Consider the following 26,602-nt stretch of genomic DNA (forward strand, 5'->3'; position numbering starts at 1 on the left):
TTCAGGTATACATGCCGACTCCGCAGGCTGAAGATGAAGAGACGAAAAGTATACGTAGATACTGAACACGTAATTCTGTATGTAAGGGGAGATGATAATCTAGTCGTCACGGGGGATTGGAATGCGATTGTAGGGAAAGGAATAGAAGAAAGGTTTACTGAAAAATATAGGCTTGGTAGCAGGAATGTGAGAGAAGAAAGACTGATTGAGTTCTACAATAAATTTCAGATGGTAAAAGCAAATACTCTGTTCTAGAGTCGCTAGCGGAACAGGTACACTTGAAAAAGCCCAGGAGATACCGGAAGACTGCAGTTGGATTACATCATGGTCAGGCAGAGATTCTGAAATGAGATACTGGATTGTAAGACATACTCAGGAGCAGATATGAACTCAAATTACAATTTAGTAGTGACGAAGAAAAGCTTAAGTTTAAGAGAATAGTCAGTAAGTATCAATACGCAAAGAAGTGGGATATGGAAGTACTAAGGAATGAAGAAGTACCTTTCAAGTTCTCTAAGGCCATAGATAAGGAATAGCTCAGAAGGCAGTTCAGTTGAAAGGGAATGGCCATTCCTAAAAGGGCAATCACAGAAGCTGAAAAGATAAACGTAGGTACAAAGAAGGAAACTGAAGCATGTTAAGCTCTCATTGGAGCTGTTGGTAGGTTGGTATCATGTAATAGGGATAGTGGCATCTCGTTTTCTTCTCGTGTTTACTGGTGCCACTACGTTTGCTAGCATTGTCTGTCCACGAGTGGCAGCAGTAGCAGCGGTTATCGATGGTGGTACTATCTTTGGAGGAACGTCAAGTGTTTTCTGGGAAGGGAGTGTGTCGGGTAGTTCGGTTGGGACGGAGCAGCAGTGAGGTCCGGCAGTGCGGAACCATGCCGGGACCACTGGCGGCATGCAGGCACTGCCGGATATAGGGGCTGTAGTTGTGAGGGCCACAACCTCGTTGAAGGACCCAGGACGTTTGAGTTGAGTGAACATTAACCCAGTAGCGAAACCTCCACTATTTTGAGGTCATGCTGTTTGTTTGTGTGTTGCTGCTTGCAGGTTCACTGACATGAAGAGTGAGCCATCCTCCACTTATTATTAATGACTGAATTCCTTGTGTTTACTGATGAAGTTCAACCAGCGGTATTTTTCTGCCTAGTGGCCGGTAACGCCCCAGTTACCTGCCCTGAAGGTTAGCGTATTTTCGCGGCAGTATACGTTTCCTCGCTTTGCCACTGCTGTCCGGTAAGGCGTGTAGTTCCAAATCTTCCTTGATTGTGGTTCAGATATTTTGTTCTTTGGGACTACCTTGGTTGTAGTGGTTCCTTCTGCTTCTGGATATTCTAAACACCGGATTATGAAGACACAGTGCTGTCTGCCGGTTCCACCTTGCCTGGGTTATTCCATCATTGTGTTGGTTACCAGACATTAGGTAGATTTGGCAAGAGTGTTGGTCTGTACTTAAACTGTTACTAGTTTGAGTTGCCATCCAGTTAAGTGAATACAACTATTGGCTGCCTGTCTCACCGGTTACGAAGTTGAGCGACTTTCCCAGGTCGATCCTTGGAGCACTGTCTGAGGCCCTCTTCTCTCTTAGTTGATCAGACTGTGATGATTGTGTTTAAAAAAATATTTTAGTATCTCTTGAAGAAGTTAACTGGTTTTTAAGAATTTACTGTCCAGGCCTTCAGCCGTTAAAATGGTTTTGAATTATTAGTATTGGGGCCTTCAGCCGACAAATAATTTGAATTTCTGGTCAATAAGGCCTTCAGCTGTGCATGCAACTTGCGTAGAAATTTTTATTAGACATTGTGTCTTAACGGTCAAATTTGATAATTGTTCCTTATAGTCAATCTCATTTGCAACTGGTTCCAAATAAAGTGAATGGTTTTTTTAAAAAAAAAATACTGAGTGACCAATGGTAACTTAGTACGGCCCCGTGCACACCAAATCCTGCCTTTTCCTAAGTCCCATGTCTCAGTGACTGTGAATAAACCATGGGTAACAGAAGAAATACTTCAGCTGATGGATGAAAGAAGGAAGCACAAATGTGTTCAATAAAATTCAGGAATACAGAAATACAAGCCGCTTAGAAACGAAATAAATGCGAAGTGCATGGAAGCTAAGGCGAAATGGCTGCATGAAAAATGTGAAGAAATCGAAAAGGTAATGATTGTCGGAAGGACTGTCTGAGCATAACAGAAGCCTACACAACCTTCGGTGACATTAAAAAAGCATGGGTGGTAATGGGAATTCCGCTGTTATATACAGAGGAGAGAACCAATAAATGGTAAGAGTGCACTGAATGCCTCGATGAGGAGGAAGACTTGTCTGATGTGATTGAAGAAAAAACAGGAGTCGATAGGGAAGTGATATGGATCCAGAATCAGAATTTGAGAGAGCATTGGAAGCCTTAAGATCAAACAAGGCAGTAGGGATAGATAACGTTACATCACAATTTCTAAACTCATTAGGGAAGTGTAAAATTACGACTATTCACGTTGTTGTGTTTAAAGTCACAAGAAAGTCAGATCTTACGTTATGGTTGATAATGTAACCCAGACTAAAGAAAATTCAAGACATGTTCATAGGACCCATCGACACTGAAAAATTTTTCAATGTGCAGTAGTGGAAGATTCCTAAACTCTGAGGAAAATAATGGTAAGCTTTAGGGAGAAGAGTGTAATATACAACATGTACAAGAGCCAAGAGTGAATAAATAACAAGAACAGAAGATCAAGAAATAAGTGACCAGATTAAAAAGGATGTAGGACAGGGATGTAGTCCTTCTCCCCTTCTGTTCGATTTACACATCGAAGAAGCAGTGATAGAAATAAAAGAAAGGTTCAGGAATAGAATTAAAAATCAAAGTGAAAGAATATCAATGTTATGATTAGCTGATTACCTTGCTATCCTTAGTGAAGGTGAAGAAGAATTACAAGATCTACTGAATGGAATAAACAGTCTACTGAGTACAGAATACGGATTGAGAGCAAATCGAGAAAAGACGGAAGCAATGAGAAATAGAAAAATGAGAACAAGAAACTTAACATCAGGATTGATGATCATGAAGTAGATCAAGTTAAGTAATTCTGCTACCTAAGCAGTAAAGTAACCCATCCTAGCCAAGAGCAGTCTGCTGGTAACAAACATAGGCCTTAACATAAGGAAGAAATCTCTGAGAATGTACATCTGGAGCAGAGCATTACATGGTAGTAGAATATGGACTGTGGGAAAATTGGAACAGAAGAGACTGGAAGCAATTGAGATACAGTGCTACAGACGACTTTTGAAAATTAGATGGGTTGATAAGGCAAAGAACGAGGAGGTTCTGCACTGAATAGGAGAGGTAATGAGTATGTGAAAAACATGGACAAGAAGAAGGGACAGGATGATGGGATGTCTATTAAGACTTCAGGGAATGACTTCCATGGTACTAGAGAGAGCCATGTAGGGTAAAAACTATAGACGAAGACAGAGATTGGAATACATCCAGCAAATAATTGAGATCATTGGTTGCAAGTGCTACTCTGTGATGAAGAGGATGGCACAAGTGATCAGGAAAGAATTCATGGCAGGATGCATCATCAAACCAGTCAGAAGGCTGCTGACAAAAAAAATCCTAATTACACAGGCTATACATGCAGGTGAATATGGCTTGGGACAGGTTGCGATGGATAAAAGAAGAGATGAACAGAGTGAAGGGGAGGAGGAGATGCATGAGTCAGGTGGGGTGTAGTGGGACGGTCAGCAGTGGGAAAGCCAAGGGCGCCAATGGTAATTATCTAACACAGTAAAATTTGGTGACATCTGTGACCAAAGAACTGACTTCATGGTGACCATCCAGTTCCCAGGATACTTTGAGTGGAGTATTGTGTCACTGGCCATACAGAATGCGCAGAAGCTCCGTTGCCCTGAAAGAAGGACGTGTGACTGACACCTATATTTTCAAATGATTTGAAATGAATATGGTTAGGAAAGGGAATATGTTCTTTTGACATTTTTTGTTCAAAATTACCAACAATATATCCCTTTAAAGTATGTATTTTTCCTCCTGGCTCAACCTCTATCTAAAGCAAGATATATATATATATATATATATATATATATATATATATATATATATGTTCACCGCCTCCCTCAAAATCCTTATGTCGATTTATGAAAATTTGGCACAGATATAAAACATTTCACAAATATCAGCCTGTGTGGGTTAGATACATCTAGATTCTATAGGGGCCACTGCCCTGTACGTCAAAAGTTTTGTGTGGAGATATTATCCACCAGCCTTATCGACCTGCTTTGCAGTGTAGCCTGAAGCAAGAAGTGGTTTCCCATTCCTCAACACGTAGGCCGTCCTGAACAACATGCGTTTTGGGTTGTAGTAGTTCAGCCGTCATTATCGCCCCTCTTTCCCTGTCAGCCTATACTCTTAGAGGCAAGAAAGGATTTTCTAGCCCCTGATGTGTTGGCTGTCCTGCACAACAGGCGACTTGTGGGAACAGTATCACCCTGCTGTATCGATCTGCTTTTATGTCGTGCATGGCTGAGAAGAGAGAGGGGGAAGGAAATAATGAGAGAGGGGGCCTAAGAGGTAAAGAGACAAAGAGCAGAGTAGGATATTTGAAGAAATGGGAGGAAGAGGTGGTGGATGGAGAGAGGGGGTGAAGGAGATTGGCAGAGAGATGGACAAGGAAGAGAATAGTGGAGAGAGGAGAAGAAAGGATCCACAAAGAGAAGGGAAAGTGGAGATGGTCAGAGAGAGGGAAAGAGAAAGATGGGGAAAGAGAAGGTTGGCAGGAAAATGGGCTGGATAAAGATGGACAGAGAGATGGGGAAGGAGAATGTGTGTGGAATATATGTATCAAATAGGTACATGGATGATGGCACCGGGAAAAGGCTAATATACAATGTGTACAAAAATCATCAGGGGACAATAAGAACAGAAAACAAAGATTGAAAAGAGTGCCAGGAACAAACGCACTCTGTTTTCCCCACAGTTCAATCTAAACGTCGAAGAAACAATGGCGGAAAGAAAAGGAAACTTCAACTGTGGAATTAAACTTCAGTGTGAAAGGTTATCACTGATAAGATTAGCTGAAAGTGAAAAAAATTACAAAAGTTTTCATTGGTGTAATTATTCTAATGAGGACAGAATGTGGGCTGAAGTTACACAAAAGAGATACGAATGTGATGAAGAGTACGAGAAATGACACTAACTAAAAATTTGACATCAACGCTAGATGAAGTGGAGGACTTTCGCTACTAAGTGATGCATGATAGTTGAACCAGGGAGGAAATAAAAAGAAGACAAACACGGACGAAGTGGGCATTCCTCGTCAAAAGGAATTTATTAATATCAAACATTGACCTTAATTAGAGGATGAAATTTCTGAGGATGTACGTTTGGACCACCGTATCGTATGGAAGTAAATTATGCATAGTGAGAAAATCGGAGAATATCACAACGAAGCGTTTGAGATGTGGTGCTATAGAAGGATACTGAAAATTAGGTGAACGGATAGAAATGAGATGGTTGACCACAGAATCGGCGACGATAGGAAAATGAGGAGAAAACTGACAAAGAGAAGGGACTTGTTGATGGGACATGTGTTAAGACATCAGGTAGAAACTTCCATGCTAGTGGAGGAAGCAGACGAGGGTAAAAACTGTAGGGGATGACAGAGATTGGAATACTGCCAACAAATAATTGAGGACGTAGGGCGCAAGTGCTACTCTGCCAGCTACAGGCTTCTTATTATTTTCGAGTGAAGTCCCCCTCTCTCCCACCATTCCTTTGTGGGTTGCGTAAGAGACTCGGTAGCGTACATGTTTGCACCTGAGAACGCTATTGCACGATGCTGATTAATGAAAGTTTTCAAAAAGACAAATGGAGCGAAGAATAGCAGATCCCTTATTCGTTCTACGGGGAATTTCTGAAACTTAGAAGGTTAGACTGGATAAGTAACGAGTAGGAACGGTGGAACTGGGGAGAAAAGGTCATTTCATAACATGACTATAAGAAATATGTAGGGGGAGGGGCGGGGGCGGGATTTAAAATTGTAGAAGGAGATCAAGTTTAAAATGGATGTAAATTGAAGAACTTATGCAGAGATGATGAGTCTTGTACATGGCAAACTACTGTGGAAAACTGTATCAAACCAGTGTTCTGATTGACAGCTAAGAGAACACAGGTTTCTTTACAAAATTCACTAATATCTCTTTTTAATTTTGACCACTTTCATGTCTTTTGCATAATAAAACGAATAACTGTACGTACTTTCATTTTATTTTCGATTGACTGCCACATTTTAAATAAGCACAACAGAGTACAGTCACGTAGGTCTTCTTCTGTAGTAACATCTGTAGGCAGCTAATAAATAAATGTAGAGAAAATGGTCAGTGAGGAAGCTGGAGCAGGAGAAAGATACTAGGTACGGATTCGGTCGGAGGGTGTTTCAAATCCCTGTGCAGCCGTCCAGATTTAGAGCTTCAGTGGATTCTTTCTTAAAACAAAAGTCGGAATGGTTTCTTCTAAAGGACACGGCCTATTTCCCTCCCAGTCCTTCGCCAATCTGGGTTTGTGCTGTTTCAGTAATGACCCCATTACCGACAGAGCGTTAGATCCTAATCTTCCTTCCTTGTTCAGAGCTCATACCTGGATCGCAGAACGCAACTCTGCAGTGACCGTGTTTAGGAAAGATTCTTTCTTAAAACGTCTGTTTCGTATGTATTTATATAACGAAATCAGTTGCGGTGGTAGTCGTATGAACAGCCCCTTATCTTATAAAGGGCAGGCGCGCCCGCAAAATCGTAATTTACTTCTTAAATGCTACACACAATTTGTCGATGAGTGCGTAACATGTAATTTTCTTTCATATTATGTTAACGTGTTACAGAACGCAGACTCCAACTGGCTGGTGAAGTACATGTCGTACCTATCTTCCGTAATTCAGCAGCTGCTGCTGTACTGCTGGTTTGGAACAGACATCATAACACAGGTACTCTCTGTTTTGAAACTTGTACACTGATCTGCTGGCTGTAAGAGTTGCGAGAGCTCAGTGTTAGGATGAATGTAGGCTGTAACACGTTCAAAAAACTTCGCGTCGGATATCACTCGTATAATATTACAATATGTAATTTCCTCCTTTTATTGATAACTTTAATAGTTAGATAAGAGCATATTTTCATGTCTCTAGTGTTATCGCTCTGACGTGGAAGATCTAGCTTGTACAATTATAACGTCCGCTCCAACGACCGCAATCGCGCTAGTTTACTCTGGTTGAATCCTGTGAGGAGCATTTTTTGTGCTTATTAATTCCTCATTTCTTCCCGCTTATTTAGGATTACATATCGTTGCACCAGTAGCAAAACATTAATCACACATCTACAAGAGCTACGTCTAAAATGTAATCGCTTATTCTTAATTGTCATCCGCCGAAGACGTTATATATTCCAACAACATTTCTGTGTCACAGAAACATTTTTGTACTTTCACGTATTCAGGTGTAGATTTGAAACAAAAATTACATGCAGGCCAGCCCTTCAGTTTTAAAATGCGAACTACGGAGACTCCAGGAGAGACTAAGCATACGAGTTTCTCTGTACATTTTTCCTGTCATTCGAATTAATTGACTAAATGTAGAAGAATAACATATGTCGGCTGGTAATTATTAAACCATCACGTTAATTAGATCAAGGAATCAGACTTCTATTTGATTAACAAATGTGCATGGTGACAAAGAGAATACTCAAATAGTTAATAGTTTAATTATTCACCTTACCAGACGCCATGAGATGTGGTGAATTAATTCGTTCAGTCTGACACAGGATTAATCATTGCTGGCAGTACCTGTCCAAACATATCCGGACATTCCTGCATAACGCGGAACTTTGTAAAAATGATATTTCGTTTGCGGAGACAGTGACTGGCTTATCGCCGGCCGGTGTGGCCGTGCGGTTAAAGGCGCTTCAGTCTGGAACCGCGTGACCGCTATGGTCGCAGGTTCGAATCCTGCCTCGGGCATGGATGTGTGTGATGTCCTAAGGTTTAATTAGTTCTAAGTTCTAGGCGACTGATGACCTCAGAAGTTAAGTTGCATAGTGCTCAGAGCCATTTTTTGACTGACTTATCATAAGGTATTATTTTTAATTTTTGACACAATCACTTTTACGTTAAAGTCATGACCGGTTTCAATTACGACCTTCAAAGGCCTTCTTTAAATGCTGAGTGGTACTTGACAACGCATGAACACTTGTTCATCAACTGCCAACCATAGCATCTGAAGATGGTCTTTCAATGCCGAAACAGGCTATGATTGTACCGTGAAAAAGTGATTATGTCAAAAATAAAACGTAATACCTTATGTAACACCTCGGTTCAGTTTACAGTGATAAAAGCTATAGAAAGAATAATTTAAAATTAAGAATAGAATTTTTAGAGGGGAAAATAGTGTAGAATCAGAGTTCAGTAACTGCAGATCAAAATTATAGTATATCGGCAAGTAGTTTAACGTCTAAGTACAGCAAAGCCACGGAAGCTCCGTGATGGAGAAGGCAGTGACGTTAAACTCTTGTGATGAAAAACCTATAAAGAGGCCTGATCGTCGTTATTGCCGCCTTTTTTCCTTGATTGTTTCGTTAAAGGGCGGGGAACCCGTGTCACTCAGCGAGACAGTAATTAGATTGGACTTTATCGTGTTAAGATTCACGATAAACTATTAGAATATTACGGAGATTAAAAGTGATGTAGTGTAAGATTTCTGACTGTTGATAGGAACGGAGTATTAAGGGGATTTTAGGACTTTAGTGCTAGATTGGAACTTTACGGACACATAGACGACAGAAACTCAAATTATCTGCTGATACGAGTGAATTCAGAGGTACCGGTATTCAGATATTAACTTGTGGACTTTTGAATGTGTCGTGTGCCGTTAGCTGCGAATCTGGACGTAGAGCGCCTGCATATCGGCATTTTGCGGACTATTTAGATTCCTCCAGGCTAGGAACCTTTTAAACAGGCCATCATCCATCACCATCTTAATCCTTGAATATAGAGTGAAAGTGAAATACAAGAGTGTTGTACTTATTTCATTTACCTAGTACTAATCAGTGAAGGTTCTACGGAACCAAAGCTATTCAGCAGTAAGTCAGAACCATCTAGCGGAAAGCGTAGGCATTAGCTAAACGCGAACTGAATTGAACGTTTACTTGTTTTACGGACTGCTTAATATGAACTTTCGTGACTCTTTGACGTCCCCACTCCCTCCGAAAGGGGGCGCAGGCTGTCTTAATCATAAAAGGGGAGCGTTTTAGCCGGGCAAATTACTAAATAAAAGCGTTATTTACAAGACTCGCAGTAATAGCAAAACAAAATGCTCGCACCTCATCGGAGAGTCGTCGCTGTCACGTCGGAAAACCTACCGACGATACGTATCTACAAGCAGACGTCGACGTAGAGTACCTAAAAAGGGAACCACAAGAGAGTTGAGGTCACAACCGCCCCCGCCTCCTGAAACTCCTGTCCGGCTGGACATGGGGTCTGCATCCTTCCACCATCCTCCACACCTGCAAATCCATGATCCGCCCCATCCTTTGTTATGCCAGCATCGCTTGGATTTCCGCCCCTCCCCGGTTCTATAACGCCCTCCAAATCCTCGAACGCCATGCACACCGCCTCGCCTTCCGCGTCTGCCTTCCGTCCCCCACGTGCATCCTCTATGACCTCACCCCCTTCCCCCACCTTCTCCTTTTCCTTGAACACATCCGCACACTATATATTGTCCGCCGCCTTGATCCCCCTCACCCCCTGGTGTCTCCCTTCCTCTCCACTCCCAACCAGTTGCCGCGCCTTTACCGTTGTGTCACTCCCTCTCTCCATCTCCACACCCTCCATCTCCTTTCCCAACACAACTTCCACCGTCTACCACTCCCGGATGATGAGCTTCGCCATGACATCTACCCTTCCTACCAACTCTAACCCCCTCTTCCTGCCTCCTCCTAAGGGCTCCCTCTCCTCCCCCTCCCTCCTTCTGAGCGGATTTCCCCTCCTACTCCCCCTCCATCTCTTGTGCCTTCTTTCAGTGTCTCTGCGCTCCCTCCTGCCCTGTCTTCCCTTTTCCTCTCCCGTCCCATGTGTCTCCTGCCTCTTCGTGAACCCACGGTTGCCCCTCCTCTCTTCATCCCGCCACTTCCCCAGCTGCCCCATGCTCTCCCCTCCTTTTCCATCCTCTCTGACCTTTCCCTCGTCAGGTCCCACCTGGTGGTTTTATTCTTCGTTGTGTGTGCTCCAAGTGGGTTTTAAGTGTGTTGTTTTGGAGTGTTTTTAATACTGTGGCCAACTTTTAACCTGTGCATGCGCATCCAGTGTCTTCTCTGTGTTTTAAGAATCGCCAGCTGTGTTTTTTAACTTTCTGGTGACTTTTTTAACTGTCCCCAATGAATGTCTACATGTCAGTGTATTTTTACCTCCATTTTCTCCCCTTACTCTGTTTTATGTTCCCCTTCTTTACCTCCTTATGTATGTATTATTTTATTCTTGTTTTAGTTGTCATGTCACTCGGCTGAAGAGCGGCGGATTGTGCTGCTGACAGCCCTCCCCTGCCCATATGGGGCAGGGGAATGAAATCACAATAAAGGAAAAAAAAAAAAAAAAGAGTTGAGGATGCTTCACTTATAATGCGGAAATGTCCACTAGGAACCACGAGAGACGGACACTCCAGTGTAAAAGGAGGTGGCGTTATTGTGTTGTCAGTAGAGAATCAGTAACAGGAGAATGAGTCGGCCAGGAAGGCACAATGACTTGTGTCGTGGATTGGTCATTGTATGTCAGCTGAGTAGTAAATCCAGCAGGGATGTTTCAATATTTCTTAAGTTTTATCAAAACTAGACGTATTCGTCTCCATGCTGCCCAGGTCGAAGGTGGAATGACTGTGAAACGGAAAAGCGAAGGAACAACCAAAGAGAAACCAAGACCAGACAGTCGTCACTCGTGAATTCCAAAGTTCTACCAACGGTCCAGCTAACATAATGTGCGTAGGTAGTCAGAAAGAATGGGTTAAAATGGTCGAGCAGCTTGAGACACCCCCGGTTGTGCTTATATTGGGTTTTGTGTAATTTACCGAAGCCGCCAAACAGTTAATTATTATAATTATATGACCGTGTGCTTAGTGCATGAGAGGCCATCGGTTTTTCTGCTATGGTTTCTGGGTATTTCAACAGAGTGCGGCTGTTATGAGACTGAATAGTGGAATGATTGAAAGTTTGTCTATTATTAAGGACCACAAAGGTTGCGATGTATAAACTGATATGTATTTTCTACTAACACACAAATTCTGAGGCAGTTGCTACCTTCGCCTTACACGTTTAATTACGGTTATATCTTTTTATTGGTTGCCGATTTCAAGCACTTCGTCACACGCAATGATGATGGTTAACACTCACAACAGTCCTCACTGCAATCCATGGTTGTTGCTGGCCGACGCGGTTGAGGCGAAACACGTAATTCGGCACTTGTCACTTTTGGTTTCATATCATTCGCGAATCGGTATCGGTGAGGGTCAACCCCACGACGATCAGGGGTACGCGCTAATTTGTCATACTCCGGTGGATTTGCCGTTTACTACTCACTCGACCACCATTCTTGCCCTCTCTCCAGTACTACAGGTCACTCGACACTAGTCTCACTGCCTCCTGCAGCGCTCAACAATCGACTCCTGTCTGCTATCGATCTGGCTGTCGGGTACTAACATTTATGTTCGTGGGATCACGGATCCCTTGCAAGCTTCTCATAAGCAACACGTATCTGTACTAAATGCTAAGCGATGCTTGAGGTGGTCTAAAGAACAACATTACCAGACAGGGGAAGACTGAAAACGAGTGATTTGTATTGATTTGCCGCGCTGTATCCTCTGGCAAATCGATGGAAAGAGTTGGCTTGGTGAACGCCGGAGAACGTTACCTTCCGCGTGTAGAGCTATCAGTCAAGAAAGGAGTGGGAGGTGGTATTGTGCGGGGGAGTTTTTCGTGATTACGGCGCGCTCCACTCGTTACGCTTAAGAAGATGTTAAGTATGGAAGAATATGAACACATTTTACAGAATTGTGTAATGTGTACAGTAGCAGAATAGTTTGGAGACGATGATGTTTCACCTGTTAGACAACGGTTTTTGGACGATAACATTCCTAAGAAGGACTGGCCTTCTCATTAACCGGACATGAACCCACTCGAGCACTCTTGGGATCAGTTAGAATGTCAACTTCGCTCTGGACCTAGCACCCAACACCACCGTCTTGTCTGGTTTCAGCTCTTGCGGACGAATAGGTTATCGTTCCTCCATAGACAACTCACTGAAGTGTCCTCGGCAATATTCAAGCCAGATGTGTATAAATAGTCAAGCCGTTTTTCGCTGGCTCTCTTTGCTTTGTTATTACTCGCGTAACAACTAATATGTGAGATGAAATATGTTGCCACGAAAAGAGCCCTGAAATACTTTTTAGGGATGCTGTGCTGTGACTTTCTACGGATCATTAATTTTCCACAACACGAAATAGATTATGTTCCTATTGTTCTGGATCTGGCTTTCTATTAAAGGAACATTGTTTCGTTGCTGTATCTCGCTATAAAGTTCAACATATCTTCCATACTTTACAGTTATTGAAAAGGTTACTGAAAATTATTTCGTTATCAATACTGATGTTAGAGTACGCAGTGTTTGTTCAGCATCAAAATTTTGCAATGGATTTTTGTTAACAGTAAAACACCAATAAGTACCACGAATAACACGAGAATATGAGACTGTTGTCAGAGAAAAATATGTTTTTACTATAATGTTTGCCAGACCAGAACTACGCATAGCAAGATTTATGTTATGAAGGTAAATTATGGTTCAAATGGCTCTGAGCACTATGGGACTTAACATCTATGGTCATCAGTCCCCTAGAACTTAGAACTACTTAAGACTAACTAACCTAAGGACAGCACACAACACCCAGTCATCACAAGGCAGCGAAAATCCCTGACCCCGCCGGGAATCGAACCCGGGATCCCGGGCGTGGGAAGCGAGAACGCTACCGCACAACCGAAGGTAAATTATCTTTTTGCACTGTTAATAGTATATCATCCGCAGCTCGCTCCCACCTGTAAAACACATCATAAAATCTGCTGCTCTGCCCTGCAATTCCGAAGGCTGAAACATATAATTTTAGTTCACTATTACATGTCCGCTTCTTTGCGATATGATTGGTTTCATTTAATGCAGTTTGAATGCGCCGCGGCAGCGGCTCGTTCGTTCGTAGCGCAGCTCTGCACCACGAATAATATTTAAATAGCTGAAAATGTCTTAAAAGGATGGGATAAAATACCAGGCAAGCTTATTACAAATCATAATGCAGGTTTTCACTAAGTAACTCTATTCAAAACATTTAGACAGATTAAATGATTACACACCTTTACAAATCAGTACCTAATGGCGTCCTTCTCTCAACCTTTACAAAAGAATGATACACAAGCATACAATATAACGTCACAGGCTCTTCCTACTCACGTAACTCCAAGAAGATGACAGAGAAATAAATGCTCGGTCACTACTATTTATACTCGTTGTGACATATTCTCATCTTTGTTTGATATTTAATAAGTATCGCCTGTGGCGGTTTCAGTACTCGCCGACACAGATATTATCTTTAAAAAAATCGGTACATAATTCTATACAAGCATAAAACATGGCACATAATGGTTTTTCTTCATTACATAAAGTTCACACAATCGTTGTCCACGCAGTTACAATCATCCAGTTCGATTATTCTTTTCTCCTTTTTTATCACATATAATACGTGTTTTGTTAGGAGACGTTACACGTTGTGAAGGTGTAGGGTGGAGATATCCCGTATTAATGCCCATTTATTAAGTGAATGCTTTTCAGCAGATACTTTACTGGCAGGCTGCAACGGTCGTCACAATTCCATGTTTCAAAGATGTAAAGATTTATGAAATTATTATTATTTTTTTTAAATCGTGGCAGTGGCGGTCTAGCAAGAAGAGCACTATCTGCAGGCTCCGGTTCACTCCCTGATGGATGCTGAGATTTTTCCTCGTTCCATCCAGGATGGTCCCACATCGACTCAGCTTGCTGTCGCACTGTGTGGTGGGATTCTCTCCCACGGGTAAAAGGCGGCTGGTGCGAGGGACCCGCCACCCCTTCCCTCCTAGTGCCACGGCAGGTAGAAGGGCTGCACTGTACCTGCAATCAGACTGATAGTCTGGTCACGGGCTTGTGCCATAGGCTTTACGTAGAGTTTATTATACGTTTTATTCCCAGGTTCAAAATTTTAGTGAAACTGTTTACAAAAGCAGCATTCCCTCTTAACTTACGTAAGTAAAATGAAGCGATCCGCTCGCTCTTTGTTCCGATAGTATGTCGTAATGGAGACAACACAAGGCAGAATTGGTTCAAATGGCTCTGAGCACTAAGGGACTTAACATCTGTGGTCATCAGTCCCCTAGAACTTAGAACTACTTAAACCTAACTAACCTAAGGACATCACACACATCCATGCCCGAGGCAGGATTCGAACCTGCGACCGTAGCAGTCACGCGGTTCCGGACTGAGCGCCTAGAACCGCTAGACCACCGCGGCCGGCCAAGGCAGAATTCAGCGCTATGTATGATTCTTCATATTCTGCGGTGCATCGGTTTAGCGAAGCGATTTATATATTAGAGGGTATTGCACAGGATTAGTATTTTGATTTGCGAGTTCATTCTGTACACTTCGTATGTCATCTCACGGGAGAACTCAAAGACAAGATTGAAGCGAATATTACGATGGACAATGAGTCTAGGTTGAGTATATAGTTACGCTCTCTAGCGTAACTGAGCAAACGTTAAGACATAGGGAATTGCGAGCAACATTTTTTGTGCTACTTTTCAAGTAGTTCAGCATAAGCGCCCCCCCCCCCCCCCCCCTCCCACGACAACTTCGAAAGAGCTCTAGCTCTACAGTGATATCTAGGTTGGCCGGCCGTTGTGGCCGAGCGGTTCTAGGCGCTTCAGTCTGGAACCGAGCGACCGCTACGATCGCAGGTTCGAATCCTGCCTTGGGCATGGTTGTGTGTGATGTCTTTAGGTTAGTTAGGTTTAAGTAACTCTACGTTCTAGGAGATGACCTCAGATCTTAAGTCCCATAGTGCTCAGAGCCATTTGAACCATTTATCCAAGTTGAATGTACAATTATGCCGTCTAGCGCGACCAGACAACAGTTGAGACGTACGGAACTGTAGTGGAGGTCACTAGGGTGTCTTGGACGCAGCGTGAAATGCATGGAGGTAAAATGTTTACTAACATTTATACACATCAACAAAAGCAAAACGAGGATAATGTAATGTAGTCGAATTAAGTTGGGTGATGCTGAGGAAATTAGATTAGGAAATGAGACACTTTTAAAGTTGTAAAGGAGTTTTGCTATTTGGGGAGCAAAATAAATGATGATGGTCGAAGTAGAGAGGATATAAAATGTAGACTGGCAATGGCAAGGAAAGCGTTTCTGAAGAAGAGAAATTTATTAACATCGAGTATAGATTTAAGTGTCAGGAAGACGTTTCTGTAAGTATTTGTATGGAGTGTAACCATGTATGGAAGTGAAACATGACGATAAATAGTTTGGACAAGAAGAGAATAGAAGCTTTCGAAATGTGGTGCTACAGAAGAATGCTGAAGATTAGATGGGTAGATCACATAACTAATGAGGAGGTATTGAAAAGAATTGAGGAGTAGAGGAGTTTGTTGCACAACTTGACAAGAAGAAGGGACCGGGTGGTAGGACATGTTTTGAGGCATCAAGGAGTCACAAATTTAGCATTAAAGGCAGCGTGGAGGGCAAAATTGTAGAGGGAGACCAAGAGATGAATACATTAAGCAGATTCAGAAGGATGTAAGTTGCAGTAAGTACTCGGAGATCAAAAAGCTTGCACAGCATAGAGTAGCATGGAGAGCTCCATCAAACCAGTCTCAGGACTAAAGACCACAACAACAACAATACACAGTTACGAACTGTAGAATACTTTCAAAGGAAGCTGTAAATAAAGGGGCAGCATGTGATCAAGAGACTAGCGTTTCTTAGTGTTCACTGCTTGTTGAGTGTATTTTCCTAGAATATCTTTAGGTGGGTGTAAATTTCTATTTCTTCATGTAGATCCTTAAGCTATCCCTTCTTAATTGTATGGAGAATTACGACGTTACTTTCAATAATGTGCACCGCGTGTCTGTCTTTATGAGCTGAGCTGCGAACATGAATGTACTTCCTTTTCTTTCTTTGATTCTGTTGCTTCTGTGTATCACGTTTTGAAATCCCTTCCTATTTGTCAGTAGCGGCTAGCTTTACAGTCCGAGTAGTAAATTTCGTTTTTCTCGCAGTTTAGGAACAAGTATTACGGAGCATTAATGACAAAAAATGGTTCAAATGGCTCTGAGCACTATGGGACTTAACTTCTACGGTCATCAGTCCCCCAGAACGTAGAACTACTTAAACCTAACTAACCTAAGGACATCACACACATCCATGCCCGAGGCAGGATTCGAATCTGCGACCGTAGCAATCGCGCGGTTCCAGACTGTAGCTCCTAGAACAGCTCGGTCACCTCGGCCGGCATTAATGACATGTGCTAATAGATTTAACAGTGCAAGTTGAGTTTACATGTGACGTGTTAAATGAAGATTGCTGAGTCTATGCTGTGCATTAATGGTAACTACTTCAGATCCTCATAAAAATAGCCTGGATGTGAAGGCTCAAAGCTGTCTTGAACATAACCCTTAATCGATGTGATCAGAAATTTTAGCACTAAATGCATTGCGGAGTTCGGGGGCTCCAAATCAAGAAAACTTAACTGTGTCAGGTAATTATTTTGGTTGTTGTTGTTGTTTTGAGATTTATACGTAATAGAAGACGTGCAAGGAAAAAACTTTTTTATTTGTAGCTGCCTTAGAAACAAAATAAAGCATAATATCTGAAACTAAGGACATTACACAAACAAACATAGTCGTCTTGTTTATTTATTTTCCAAGAAAAAACTGGCAAAAATTTTTCATGGTACATACTTTTCGTAAGGTAAAACTATCAGAAAAGAGCACACATTTACTTCTACAGGAAAACTAAAATATTGATGACGATCCAAACAGGCATATGAAATGATAATATTTGAAAGTCTTGTATATTTGCAATGCATCGAACACACAATTTTCGTCTTCATGTTCAGTAACGTGCATCTCAACTCCGTCATCAGACCCATCGCCAAAATGTTCACTTACTTTTTCATGATCACTTGGAATAGCATTTTCCATGGTAATTTTGTCGGGATCGTCGTTTTAATCTGAACAGCCAGCAACACATTCTGCGATCCACCTTAGTACAGCGCTTGTCTTGATAACAGACTGCAGTCGCCTGCGCACGTGACGTGTGTCTCTACCACAGAAAGGTACTGAACGGCGTATGCTTCCTGATCAATAAATACGAAAACTACTACAACTCCAGATTTCCCTCGCGTCTCAGACTCCGCAACGCCGGTTAAGGGTTGAATATACATTAGCAACTGGAACGATCTTTAATTAACTGAATTTACAGTTGCAGAGCAACCACAGATTCTGAACACGGCGAAACTAAGAAGAGAAACAATTTCATGTATATAATTAAATTCGTTAAGTGTTCTCAAGCTGCAGTCGTTGAATGGAGGGACCTGGTTGCTCCTTTCTCTTGTACTACTTTTTCTGAAACTTTTCCTGGGCTTCGATCAGCTCATGGTCTCCCTGACTACAGAGCGAGCGTCTGCAGATGTCTGCGTACAGCAGTGACTGGGTGGTGGCGACTCCGCGCTTTGGCAGGGAGCTGCGGATCTTCCTGTGCCGCGCCCACCGCCCCCTGCGACTCACCGCTAGCAAGTTCTACACCATCTCCAGGGACACCTTCCTTCTGGTAAGTCACCCGAAACTGGGCACTCATTGATTACAGCTTTCTGTGAATAAATACATTTCGCAAGGATTCTTTTCCACACATGATAATCTGTTTCGGTGATGTTTCATCATCAGTGGGTTCTCTTTATTTTATGAAATGTCTCGTGACTTCTCCATTACATTTGGAGGTAGTTCACGAATATTTTCTGAGTACTTATGTTAAAAGGGACCCTTGGTATTTATGTGCCTGGTTACAGAGTAATAACGTAATTGCAATTTATTTAGTTTGTTGCACCAATTAGATTCGACACTATGAAAATACCTTCACAACAGTGTAAAAGGCTGTTCTGTCACAAAAACGAGTAACAGAATAAAGAGGGTAGATCAAGAACCGCCGAATGAAATACACTACTGGCCATTAAAATTGCTACACCACGAAAATGACGTGCTACAGACGCGAAATTTAACCTACAGGAAGAAGATGCTGCGATGTGCAAATCATTAGCTTTTCAGAGCATTAACACAAGGGTGGGGCGGTGGCGACACGTACAACTTGCTGACATGAGGAAAGTTTCCAACCGATTTCTCACACACAAACAGCAGTTGACCGGCGCTGCCTGGTGAAACGTTGTTATGATGCCTCGTGTAAGGAGGAGAAACGCGTACAGTCACGTTTCCGACTTTGATAAAGGTCGGATTGTAGCCTATCGCGAATGCGCTTTTTCCTATCGCGACATTGCTGCTCGCGTTGGTCGAGATCCAATGACTGTTAGCAGAATATGGAATCGGTCGGTTCAGGAGGGTAACACGGAACGCCGTGCTGGATCCCAACGGCCTCGTATCACTAGCAATCGAGATGACAGGCATCTTATCCGCATGGCTGTGACGAATCGTGCAGCCACGTCTCGATGCCTGAGTCAACAGATGGGGACGTTTGCAAGACAACAACCACCTTCACGAACAGTTCGACGAGGTTTGCAGCAGCATGGACTATCAGCTCGGAGACCACAGCTACGGTTACCCTCGACGCTGCATCACAGACAGGAGCGCCTGCGATGGTGTACTAAACGCCGAACTATGGTGCACGAATGGCAAACCGTCATTTTTTCGGATGAATCCAGGTTCTGTTTACAGCATCATGATGGTCGCATCCGAGTCTGGTGACATCGCGGTGAACGTACATTGGAATCGTGCATTCGTCATCGCCATACTGGCGTATCACCCGGCGTGATGGTATGGGGTGCCATTGGTTACACGTCTCGGTCACCTCTTGTTCGCACTGACGGTACTTTGAACAGTGGACGTTACATTTCAGATGTGTTTCGACCCGTGGCTCTACCCTTCATTAGATCCCTGCGAAACTCTACATTTCAGCAGGATAGTGCACGACCGCATGTTGCATGCCCTGTACGGGTCTTTCTGGATACAGAAAACGTTCGACTGCTGCCCTGGTCAGCACATTCTCCAGATCTCTCACCAACTGAAAACGTCTGGTCAATGGTGGCTGAGCAACTGGCTCGTCACAATACGCCAGTCACTACTCTTGATGAACTGTGGTATCGTGTTGAAACTGCTTGGGCAGCTGTACCTTTACACGCCATCCAAGCTCTGTTTGACTCAATGCCCAGGCGTATCAAGGCCGTTATTACGGCCCGAGGTGGTTTTTCTGGGTACTGATTTCTCAGGATCTACGCACCAAAATTGCGTCAAAATGCAATCACTTGTCAGTTCTAGTATAATATATTTGTTCAATGAATACCCGTTTATCATCTGCATTTCTTCTTGGTGTAGCAATTTTAATGGCCAGTAGTGTACATACACTTCTGTAACATTCTGTTCAATCTGTTCTGTCTGTGTGAAGTTTAGTACGAACAAATGCGGAGCAGTTTCCTTGTAAGTGTTGATCAAAATTTCGAACATCGTGGTCACGTAAAGTGCACAGCAACGCACGATCGACTGTTTTACACGATGAAGAATCGCCATAATTTGGCGGACAGCTTCCGCGGCTGCGACAATCGCAGAAGCGAAGTTCGTCTGAGCCGGCCGCGGTGGCCGTGCGGTTCTGGCGCTGCAGTCCGGAACCGCGGGACTGCTACGGTCGCAGGTTCGAATCCTGCCTCGGGCATTGGTGTGTGTGATGTCCTTAGGTTAGTTAGGTTTAAGTAGTTCTAAGTTCTAGGGGACTTATGACCTAAGATGTTGAGTCCCATAGTGCTCAGAGCCATTTGAAGTTCGTCTGAGTGTCGACCGCAGTCTAACAAAACAAGGCTCTTCACATGACCCGAGAAAACGAGGTCATTTTGCGTCGTGCCCGGTGACCGGGCTGTCAGTGCAACAGAACCATCGCAACCAGTCCATTGTAAGAACAACATGAAATCAGTCTTCTGACTTGTCTGATGCAGCCACTACTGTGAAGGTACAACTGGAGGGTGTAAACAGGTCTATATCATCGGCAGAAATCTACCAAAATCACCATAGATGAGGAGAGGACGACGCAGTTGCGCAATAAGATTAGTGAGTCTCTTTGTCAACACACTGGGTGGCTCTGGGAGGGGATATTTTTTGTTATGGTTTTCGGGCGCAAAACTGCTACGGTCATTAGCGCCCAGTCTGTGGCTTAGGAACAGGTAAGGAAACCAAACTGGAAACCAGCAGCAATGAGAGCGAAACTCAAAGAAAGTGGGGAAACTAAAAAACAGAAGGAAAGCTTAAAGAACCACTATAGAAGGGGTGGGGGGGTTGTTTGTCCCCAAAAACATCTTCAAATGACTGACGTCATCTCTCGCACACTAATAAATTCAAGAACGCGATCGGCTGAGCGCATGTCATCTGCTAACATGGAAGATATATAAGGCGACACGTAACGGAGTAAAACAGGGGCACTCTAGTAAAAGGTGTCTCACCGTCCACAGTTGAGAGCAGTGGTGACAAAGCGGGGGAGGATCGCCACTTAAAAGATGTCTATGACTAAAAAGACAGTGCCCTATCCAGAGTCTAGTTAAAATTACCTCCTCCTGACGACGAGTTCGGGAGGAAGAGGCCCAAGCACAGGGAAGAACTTCACGTCTCGCAATTTATTATTGCAAGTGTAGACCAATGTGCGTGCCATAAAAGAGCAACACGACGACATAAAACACTCCGTAGATCGGCGAAGGGAACCATGCGAACAGCAGGCTGAAGAAGAGAGACTGCAGCCTTGGCCGCTATATCGGCCGCCTTGTTTTCACGGATACCAACGTGTCCTGGGATCCAGAGGAACGCCACAGAGACGCCCTGCAAGTGGAGGAAGTGGAGGCAGTCCTGACTCCGGTGGACCATAGGCTGGACAGGGAGAGAGCTTGGAGACTGAGAAGAGAGCTGAGCGAATCTCAGCAGATAACATACTGTATCCGCTGATGGCGACGGATGTATTGGACAGCCTGGAGAACAGCGTAAAGCTCCGCAGTAAAAACCGAACACTGGTCGGGAAGCCGAAATCGATTAGGAGTGTCGCCAACAATATAGGCACTCCCAACACCAAATGCTGTTTTTGAGCCGTCATTGTAAACAAATGTGGCATCCTTCATTTGTCCGGATTGAACAGCAAATGCCCGACGATAAACGAGAGAAGGGGTACCATCCTTGGGAAACTGACAAAGGTCACGGAGCAGGCAGGTCCGGGACGGAGCCAAGGCGGTGCTGTACCCCAAATTGTCAAGATAGTCTTAGGAAAGTAGAAGGAAAGAGAACGTAGCAGATGACGGAAGCAGATTCCCGGTGGTAGTAGGGAGGAAGGGCGGCCTGCATACCCTAAATCCAAAGAGGCGTCGCAAAAATGGTCATGGGCCAGATTATCAGGCATGGAAGACAGATGGCTAGCATAGCGACTCAGGACAGCTCGCCGATTGGACAGCGGAGGTTCAGCAGTCTCAGCATAAAGGCTTTCTAGAGGGCTGGTGTAAAAAGCTCCAGACGCTAAACGCAATCCACGATGGTGAACAGAGACGCCGAAGAATAGATGGCCGGGCATAGGAGTAAACTATGCTTCCATAGACTATTTCGAGCGCACTAAGGCGCGATATAGGCGGAGAAGGACCACTCGGTCCGCTCCCCAGGAGGTACCATTCAGGACACGGAGGGTGTTGAGGGATCGCAGACAACGAGTCGAAAGGTAGGAATTTAGTGACGTCCGGGAACAGAAGGTTGACGGGGCTTAGATGTAGGGAAGGCGAGAGAAACTCCGTACGACGCCAAAAATTGACACAAACTGTCGGTGAGGGGAGTGAGAGGAGGGAGGGCGGGGTTGGGAAGGTGTAGGTAACATACAGTAACTCTGTTCTGTTCGCGTACTGTAACAGCCACCTTGAAAGGGTGAGGCAAGGAGTGAAACGCTTCACCTAGAAGATAGATAACCCTTCTTCTATCGTATTTTCTGTGAAGACTACAGCCTTAGTGCATGGTTCTCAGGTGCACTAAAAAAAAAGGCGCACCAGGAAGGAATTATCCGAATGGGACAGAAGTCAGTAAATGTGATGTTCATGAGCAGACAAACAAATGATTACAAGTTTAGAAACACTGGATGATTTATTCAAGAGAAAGAGCTTCACAAATTGTTGAAGTCATTTATGCGATGGACCACTTCTGACCTTGCAGTTCTTTGGCATGATATAGATTTATGGAATTGTCTGAGTTCCTCCTGAGGAATATCGTGAAAATTCAGCCAAGTCGGCACGTTAGCTGGAATCCTGAGCTGTTGGAGGGCCCAGCCCACAAGGCTCCAGACTTCCTCAGTTGGGAAGCGATCCGGTGACCCTGCTTCCAAAGGAAGGGTTTTGGCAAGCACGAAGAAAAGCAGTAAAAACTCTCGCCGTGTGCGCACGGCATTATTTTGCTGAAAAGTAAGCCCAGGATAGCTCCATTCAGTGAGATTCGTGGTCGAAGACAGCATTTGGTACGATATCTCTCAGGAGGACATCCAACAATTCTGCCAGTCAATGCCAAGCCGAACAACTGCCAGAGGTGCACCAACGCGTTTTGGATTTGTTCAGTTTGCGAAAATTTTCTCTTGAATAAATTATTTAATGTTTCTGAAACTGTAATCATTGCTCGTCTCTGCATGTACATTTGTACAGCACTATAGAACAGGAACCATTTAATCTGTGGGGTTACATATTTTTTTGCTACTATTTTTCTGTCGGAGAGAAGATATTTCGACAAACGGGGAGCTTTTAGAGCGGCTTGTTGATTACTCCTGGGAGACATCTGTATCGTAGAACACTTCCATCAGATTCGCTACACGAGACTAGATCAACACCTTTTGATGCCTCTCGGCTGTTTAGTTTAGCTCTCGGCCTCCTCAGAATGCCTTTCCCTTCCTTGGAGACAGGAGTGACTTTGTCGCAGGGAACACACTGCTGATATTAAATCAGCCAGCCTGTAGGGATGTATCTGCAGCCTGTGAAATACGTTGATATATAAATTTTCTGGAGTGGTGGAGACAACTGCGTTTAGGGTAACTCCACCATTGAAAGTATCCTTGCACTTCAGTTGATAGTTTGCATTGAGAAACCCTGATTTCTTTTTTCGGCGATGTGTTAGCTACTGACGAAAATTATGTTACAAATCTAGGTACTCACTGAAGAATACACAACTATTTGGCTTCTAAGAAGAGATTCACCTTGTGATTTTAATATCCAGAGTTTTACTTTCATCTATAAAAACATGGCAGTCACTGCTCTAAGTACCACGGTTACCTTTGTAGGTCAGCCAAAGCAGAGGAGTTGAATAAAGGGTACTGCATGTGCACCATGCCCAAAATTTTCGCAGGTACCACGTCCAGCTCATGCTACAGTGATTTGTCTATAGTGGCGGTACTTGAAACGTCGCATTCGACATATGAGCTCACTCTCAGGTGGATGAATCCATTTATTGTACGCTGAAACGAGGCTGAAGAACACAAGGTTAGGACAAATGCAGTTGCCTTCTCGTGGTCGCTGTTCATTGTCTTCAATATGTTATTAATGTCCATCTTTCCAACGTCTTCCCGCTCTCTTCAATCATTAGGGCTTGTACAGGACCTTTGCTAGAATTATAGGCGTTGTGTGTTTCTGTCACAATTCGCTTTCTGTAGTGGCTCTGTTTGATGTAGTTGTTTCTAATAGTAGTGTGATATTTCTCAAGAGCCTGGCAGTTTTTAGTGTATTTGCTGCATATTGTAATTATTTACGTATATAAAAAGATGACATCTTTCCAAAAGCAATTTCCTCTCCCTCTCTTAATCATCACACTGTGTGTCCTGTTGTAAGCGACACTGTTATCTGAGCTAAACGTGCGGTGAACTACTTAAGCCACGTATGTGAGTAGGTGTTATTGCTCTCGCAGGTATACATTGTACATCGTGGTGGAACGTTTTAGCTGAAGAGTGCTTTATGGTGTTCCCAAGAGCAGCTAGAGGAACCTTAAGCAAGGCAAGGACCAACGAAGAACTAAGTTCCTGTGGTACTCGCGCTCCCGCACAGACCAGGTGGCACGTACTGTTATTCGAATGCCACCGTAGCGATATACATTACCCTCCTGCGTGTTCAATAATTTTCACAATCATTTAGCCATGCTTTGCTCCGCTTGCATGGATACTTGGTGGTAAGTCTCCTATTTTTCAGCCTTTTGCCATGAGCTGGCATAACATTTTAAACGGTTCCCTCTAACGAGGTGTGTTAACTGGTGTTAACTGTGTGAGGACAGATCACTCTGAGTTTTGTCCGAATCTGAGCTGATCATTGGATCACTTGATTCATCCAACCAACCCCATCCTCCTCCTCCACTTTCTACTCTACAATCACAATTCTTCTCCGCTGTACGTTAAACAATGAACTTCTTTCGCCATCCTGTAGTTTCTCCGGCACTTCATGTAAGCCCCACATTTATAGTCTACAGTCCAACACTTACATTTTTTATTCTCCGAAACAACGTTTAACTTATTTGTATGTAAATGTTTCCTGCGATTACTGTTATTTCTGCACAGTCCATAAGAATTTTAGTCACCTTTTAATGTCTTGAAAATTTTCTATGGCACCTCTCGTTATCTCGTGCGTGAACTAGATTTTTACCATTCCATTTACAGTACAAGCGATGATAAACTTAACACTTGTAGCAGACTCAAAGAGAAGTACAAGGCTAAAGTAAGGAGCTGTTTTGCCGGATAGGACAGAAATGATCTTCTTTCCATTCACATGCAAAAGACATTCCTGTTATTCCCTTATGCTCACGTCTCCTTTCCGTTCCTCTTTCGTTATTCATTTTCCTGTATCTCATAGTTTTGTTCTACGCCTTATACGTTCTCACGTCCAACAGTTTCTACTCTGTGTTATATGTGGCGACATAATTCTTAGTTTAGCATCAAGCAGCAGTATGTAAAGATCACTTTTCTAGTGTTGTTTCATTCACTGTCTTATTTATTTTTCTATTTATGATCTCTAAAAATTATTTTTGTGGATATTTTTTCCTTATGACTTTCAATATTTTATTTTCACATTTTAAAAATCCAGCTTATAAAGAGCCTTACATCTCAACGTTGAAAGCAGTTGAGAAATTTTACTAGAAAACACCGACACAAGAATATCAAAGGTGGGATAATTACGAAAATTGATCAAGAGACAATGGTTCATGTCCGTTGTCGCAAATCCAAATGATAAATATTGCTGTCTTTTACTGCTAAGTCAAGAATTTGCAAAATTAAATTTAAAATTCTCAGGTGGAATTTCTCAATACTGTCAGCTTGGATTGGATTTATAAACAAAAACAAGAAACATAATTTGTGCCTAGTTTACAGACGTTTCTTGAATTAGTAGACACAAACTGTTTATCAGATTACTTATACCGTACCCTGAAACAATTGGTAAATTATTAAACGTAACTTTTCAATGCAGTGTATGATGTAGATGTTTAAAGGTCGAATTAAAATATGTACTGCACCTGAATTTCGTAATATGACAAAATTTGGTTTAATTTCAGACTGCTAACTTACGTTGTGCACCCCACATATGTAAATGATGGTTGATTCTGGTGTGTTTTGGTTTCAGCTGATGAACGCCTCATTGTCATACTTCGCGGTACTGAGGGAGATCAGCAACAAGTGAACGACATCAGCATCCGCATCGACACATAACTTTATGTAACTTAGTACGTAGTTAACACCAGATGTCAGAAGCTGTTAGTGAATAACAAAATTCATCAATTAAGAACCATCTATTCCTAAAGTCACAAAAAAGGACTTAATATGGGAAACTAATGCTATGTAAAACCTTCCATAAGTTTTAGAGGAAAGACAATCAGAGAACACAGAAAACAACCATTTCGTGGTCGCTCATATTTACTCTTTTAGCCAAGAAGATGATACAACTGAAGATATGTTAAATTAAAATCTCTCTCCAGCATGCTTTATAATCCTTGTGTTAACACCAAATAAGTAACAGAATCCAAATTTATTAAATTCAAGTTATAGCCGTGTGTTATAACATTAACTACTGAAGGAACTGCAACAGTATGCATCACGATAGTTTGGTAATCACCGCCCACAATAAAATAATACGATACAAGTGTTATTAGAATATTACTGTTCTTGAGGAATCATAAAGTTTCTCTCGAACTTCACAAGCACTCGAACCACTTCCATCATAGTATCTAAATGTCTT

The 26,602-nt window shown here is 42.9% G+C and overlaps 1 protein-coding gene across 1 annotated transcript in view; it reads left to right on the plus strand.

Annotated features, from left to right (window-relative positions):
- Positions 1-26,047, plus strand: part of LOC124613755 (odorant receptor 82a-like) — a 163,624-nt gene extending 137,577 nt beyond the window's left edge. Inside the window, exons 6-8 of the mRNA XM_047142471.1 lie at positions 6,896-6,997; positions 17,800-17,955; positions 25,991-26,047. Coding sequence (XP_046998427.1) covers positions 6,896-6,997; positions 17,800-17,955; positions 25,991-26,047 — 315 coding nt within the window. The remainder of the gene's footprint in view (positions 1-6,895; positions 6,998-17,799; positions 17,956-25,990) is intronic.
- The last annotated feature ends 555 nt before the right edge of the window (positions 26,048-26,602 follow it).

Source organism: Schistocerca americana, chromosome 4 (genome assembly GCF_021461395.2).
Source record: "Schistocerca americana isolate TAMUIC-IGC-003095 chromosome 4, iqSchAmer2.1, whole genome shotgun sequence".
Taxonomy (NCBI): Eukaryota; Metazoa; Arthropoda; class Insecta; order Orthoptera; family Acrididae; genus Schistocerca; species Schistocerca americana.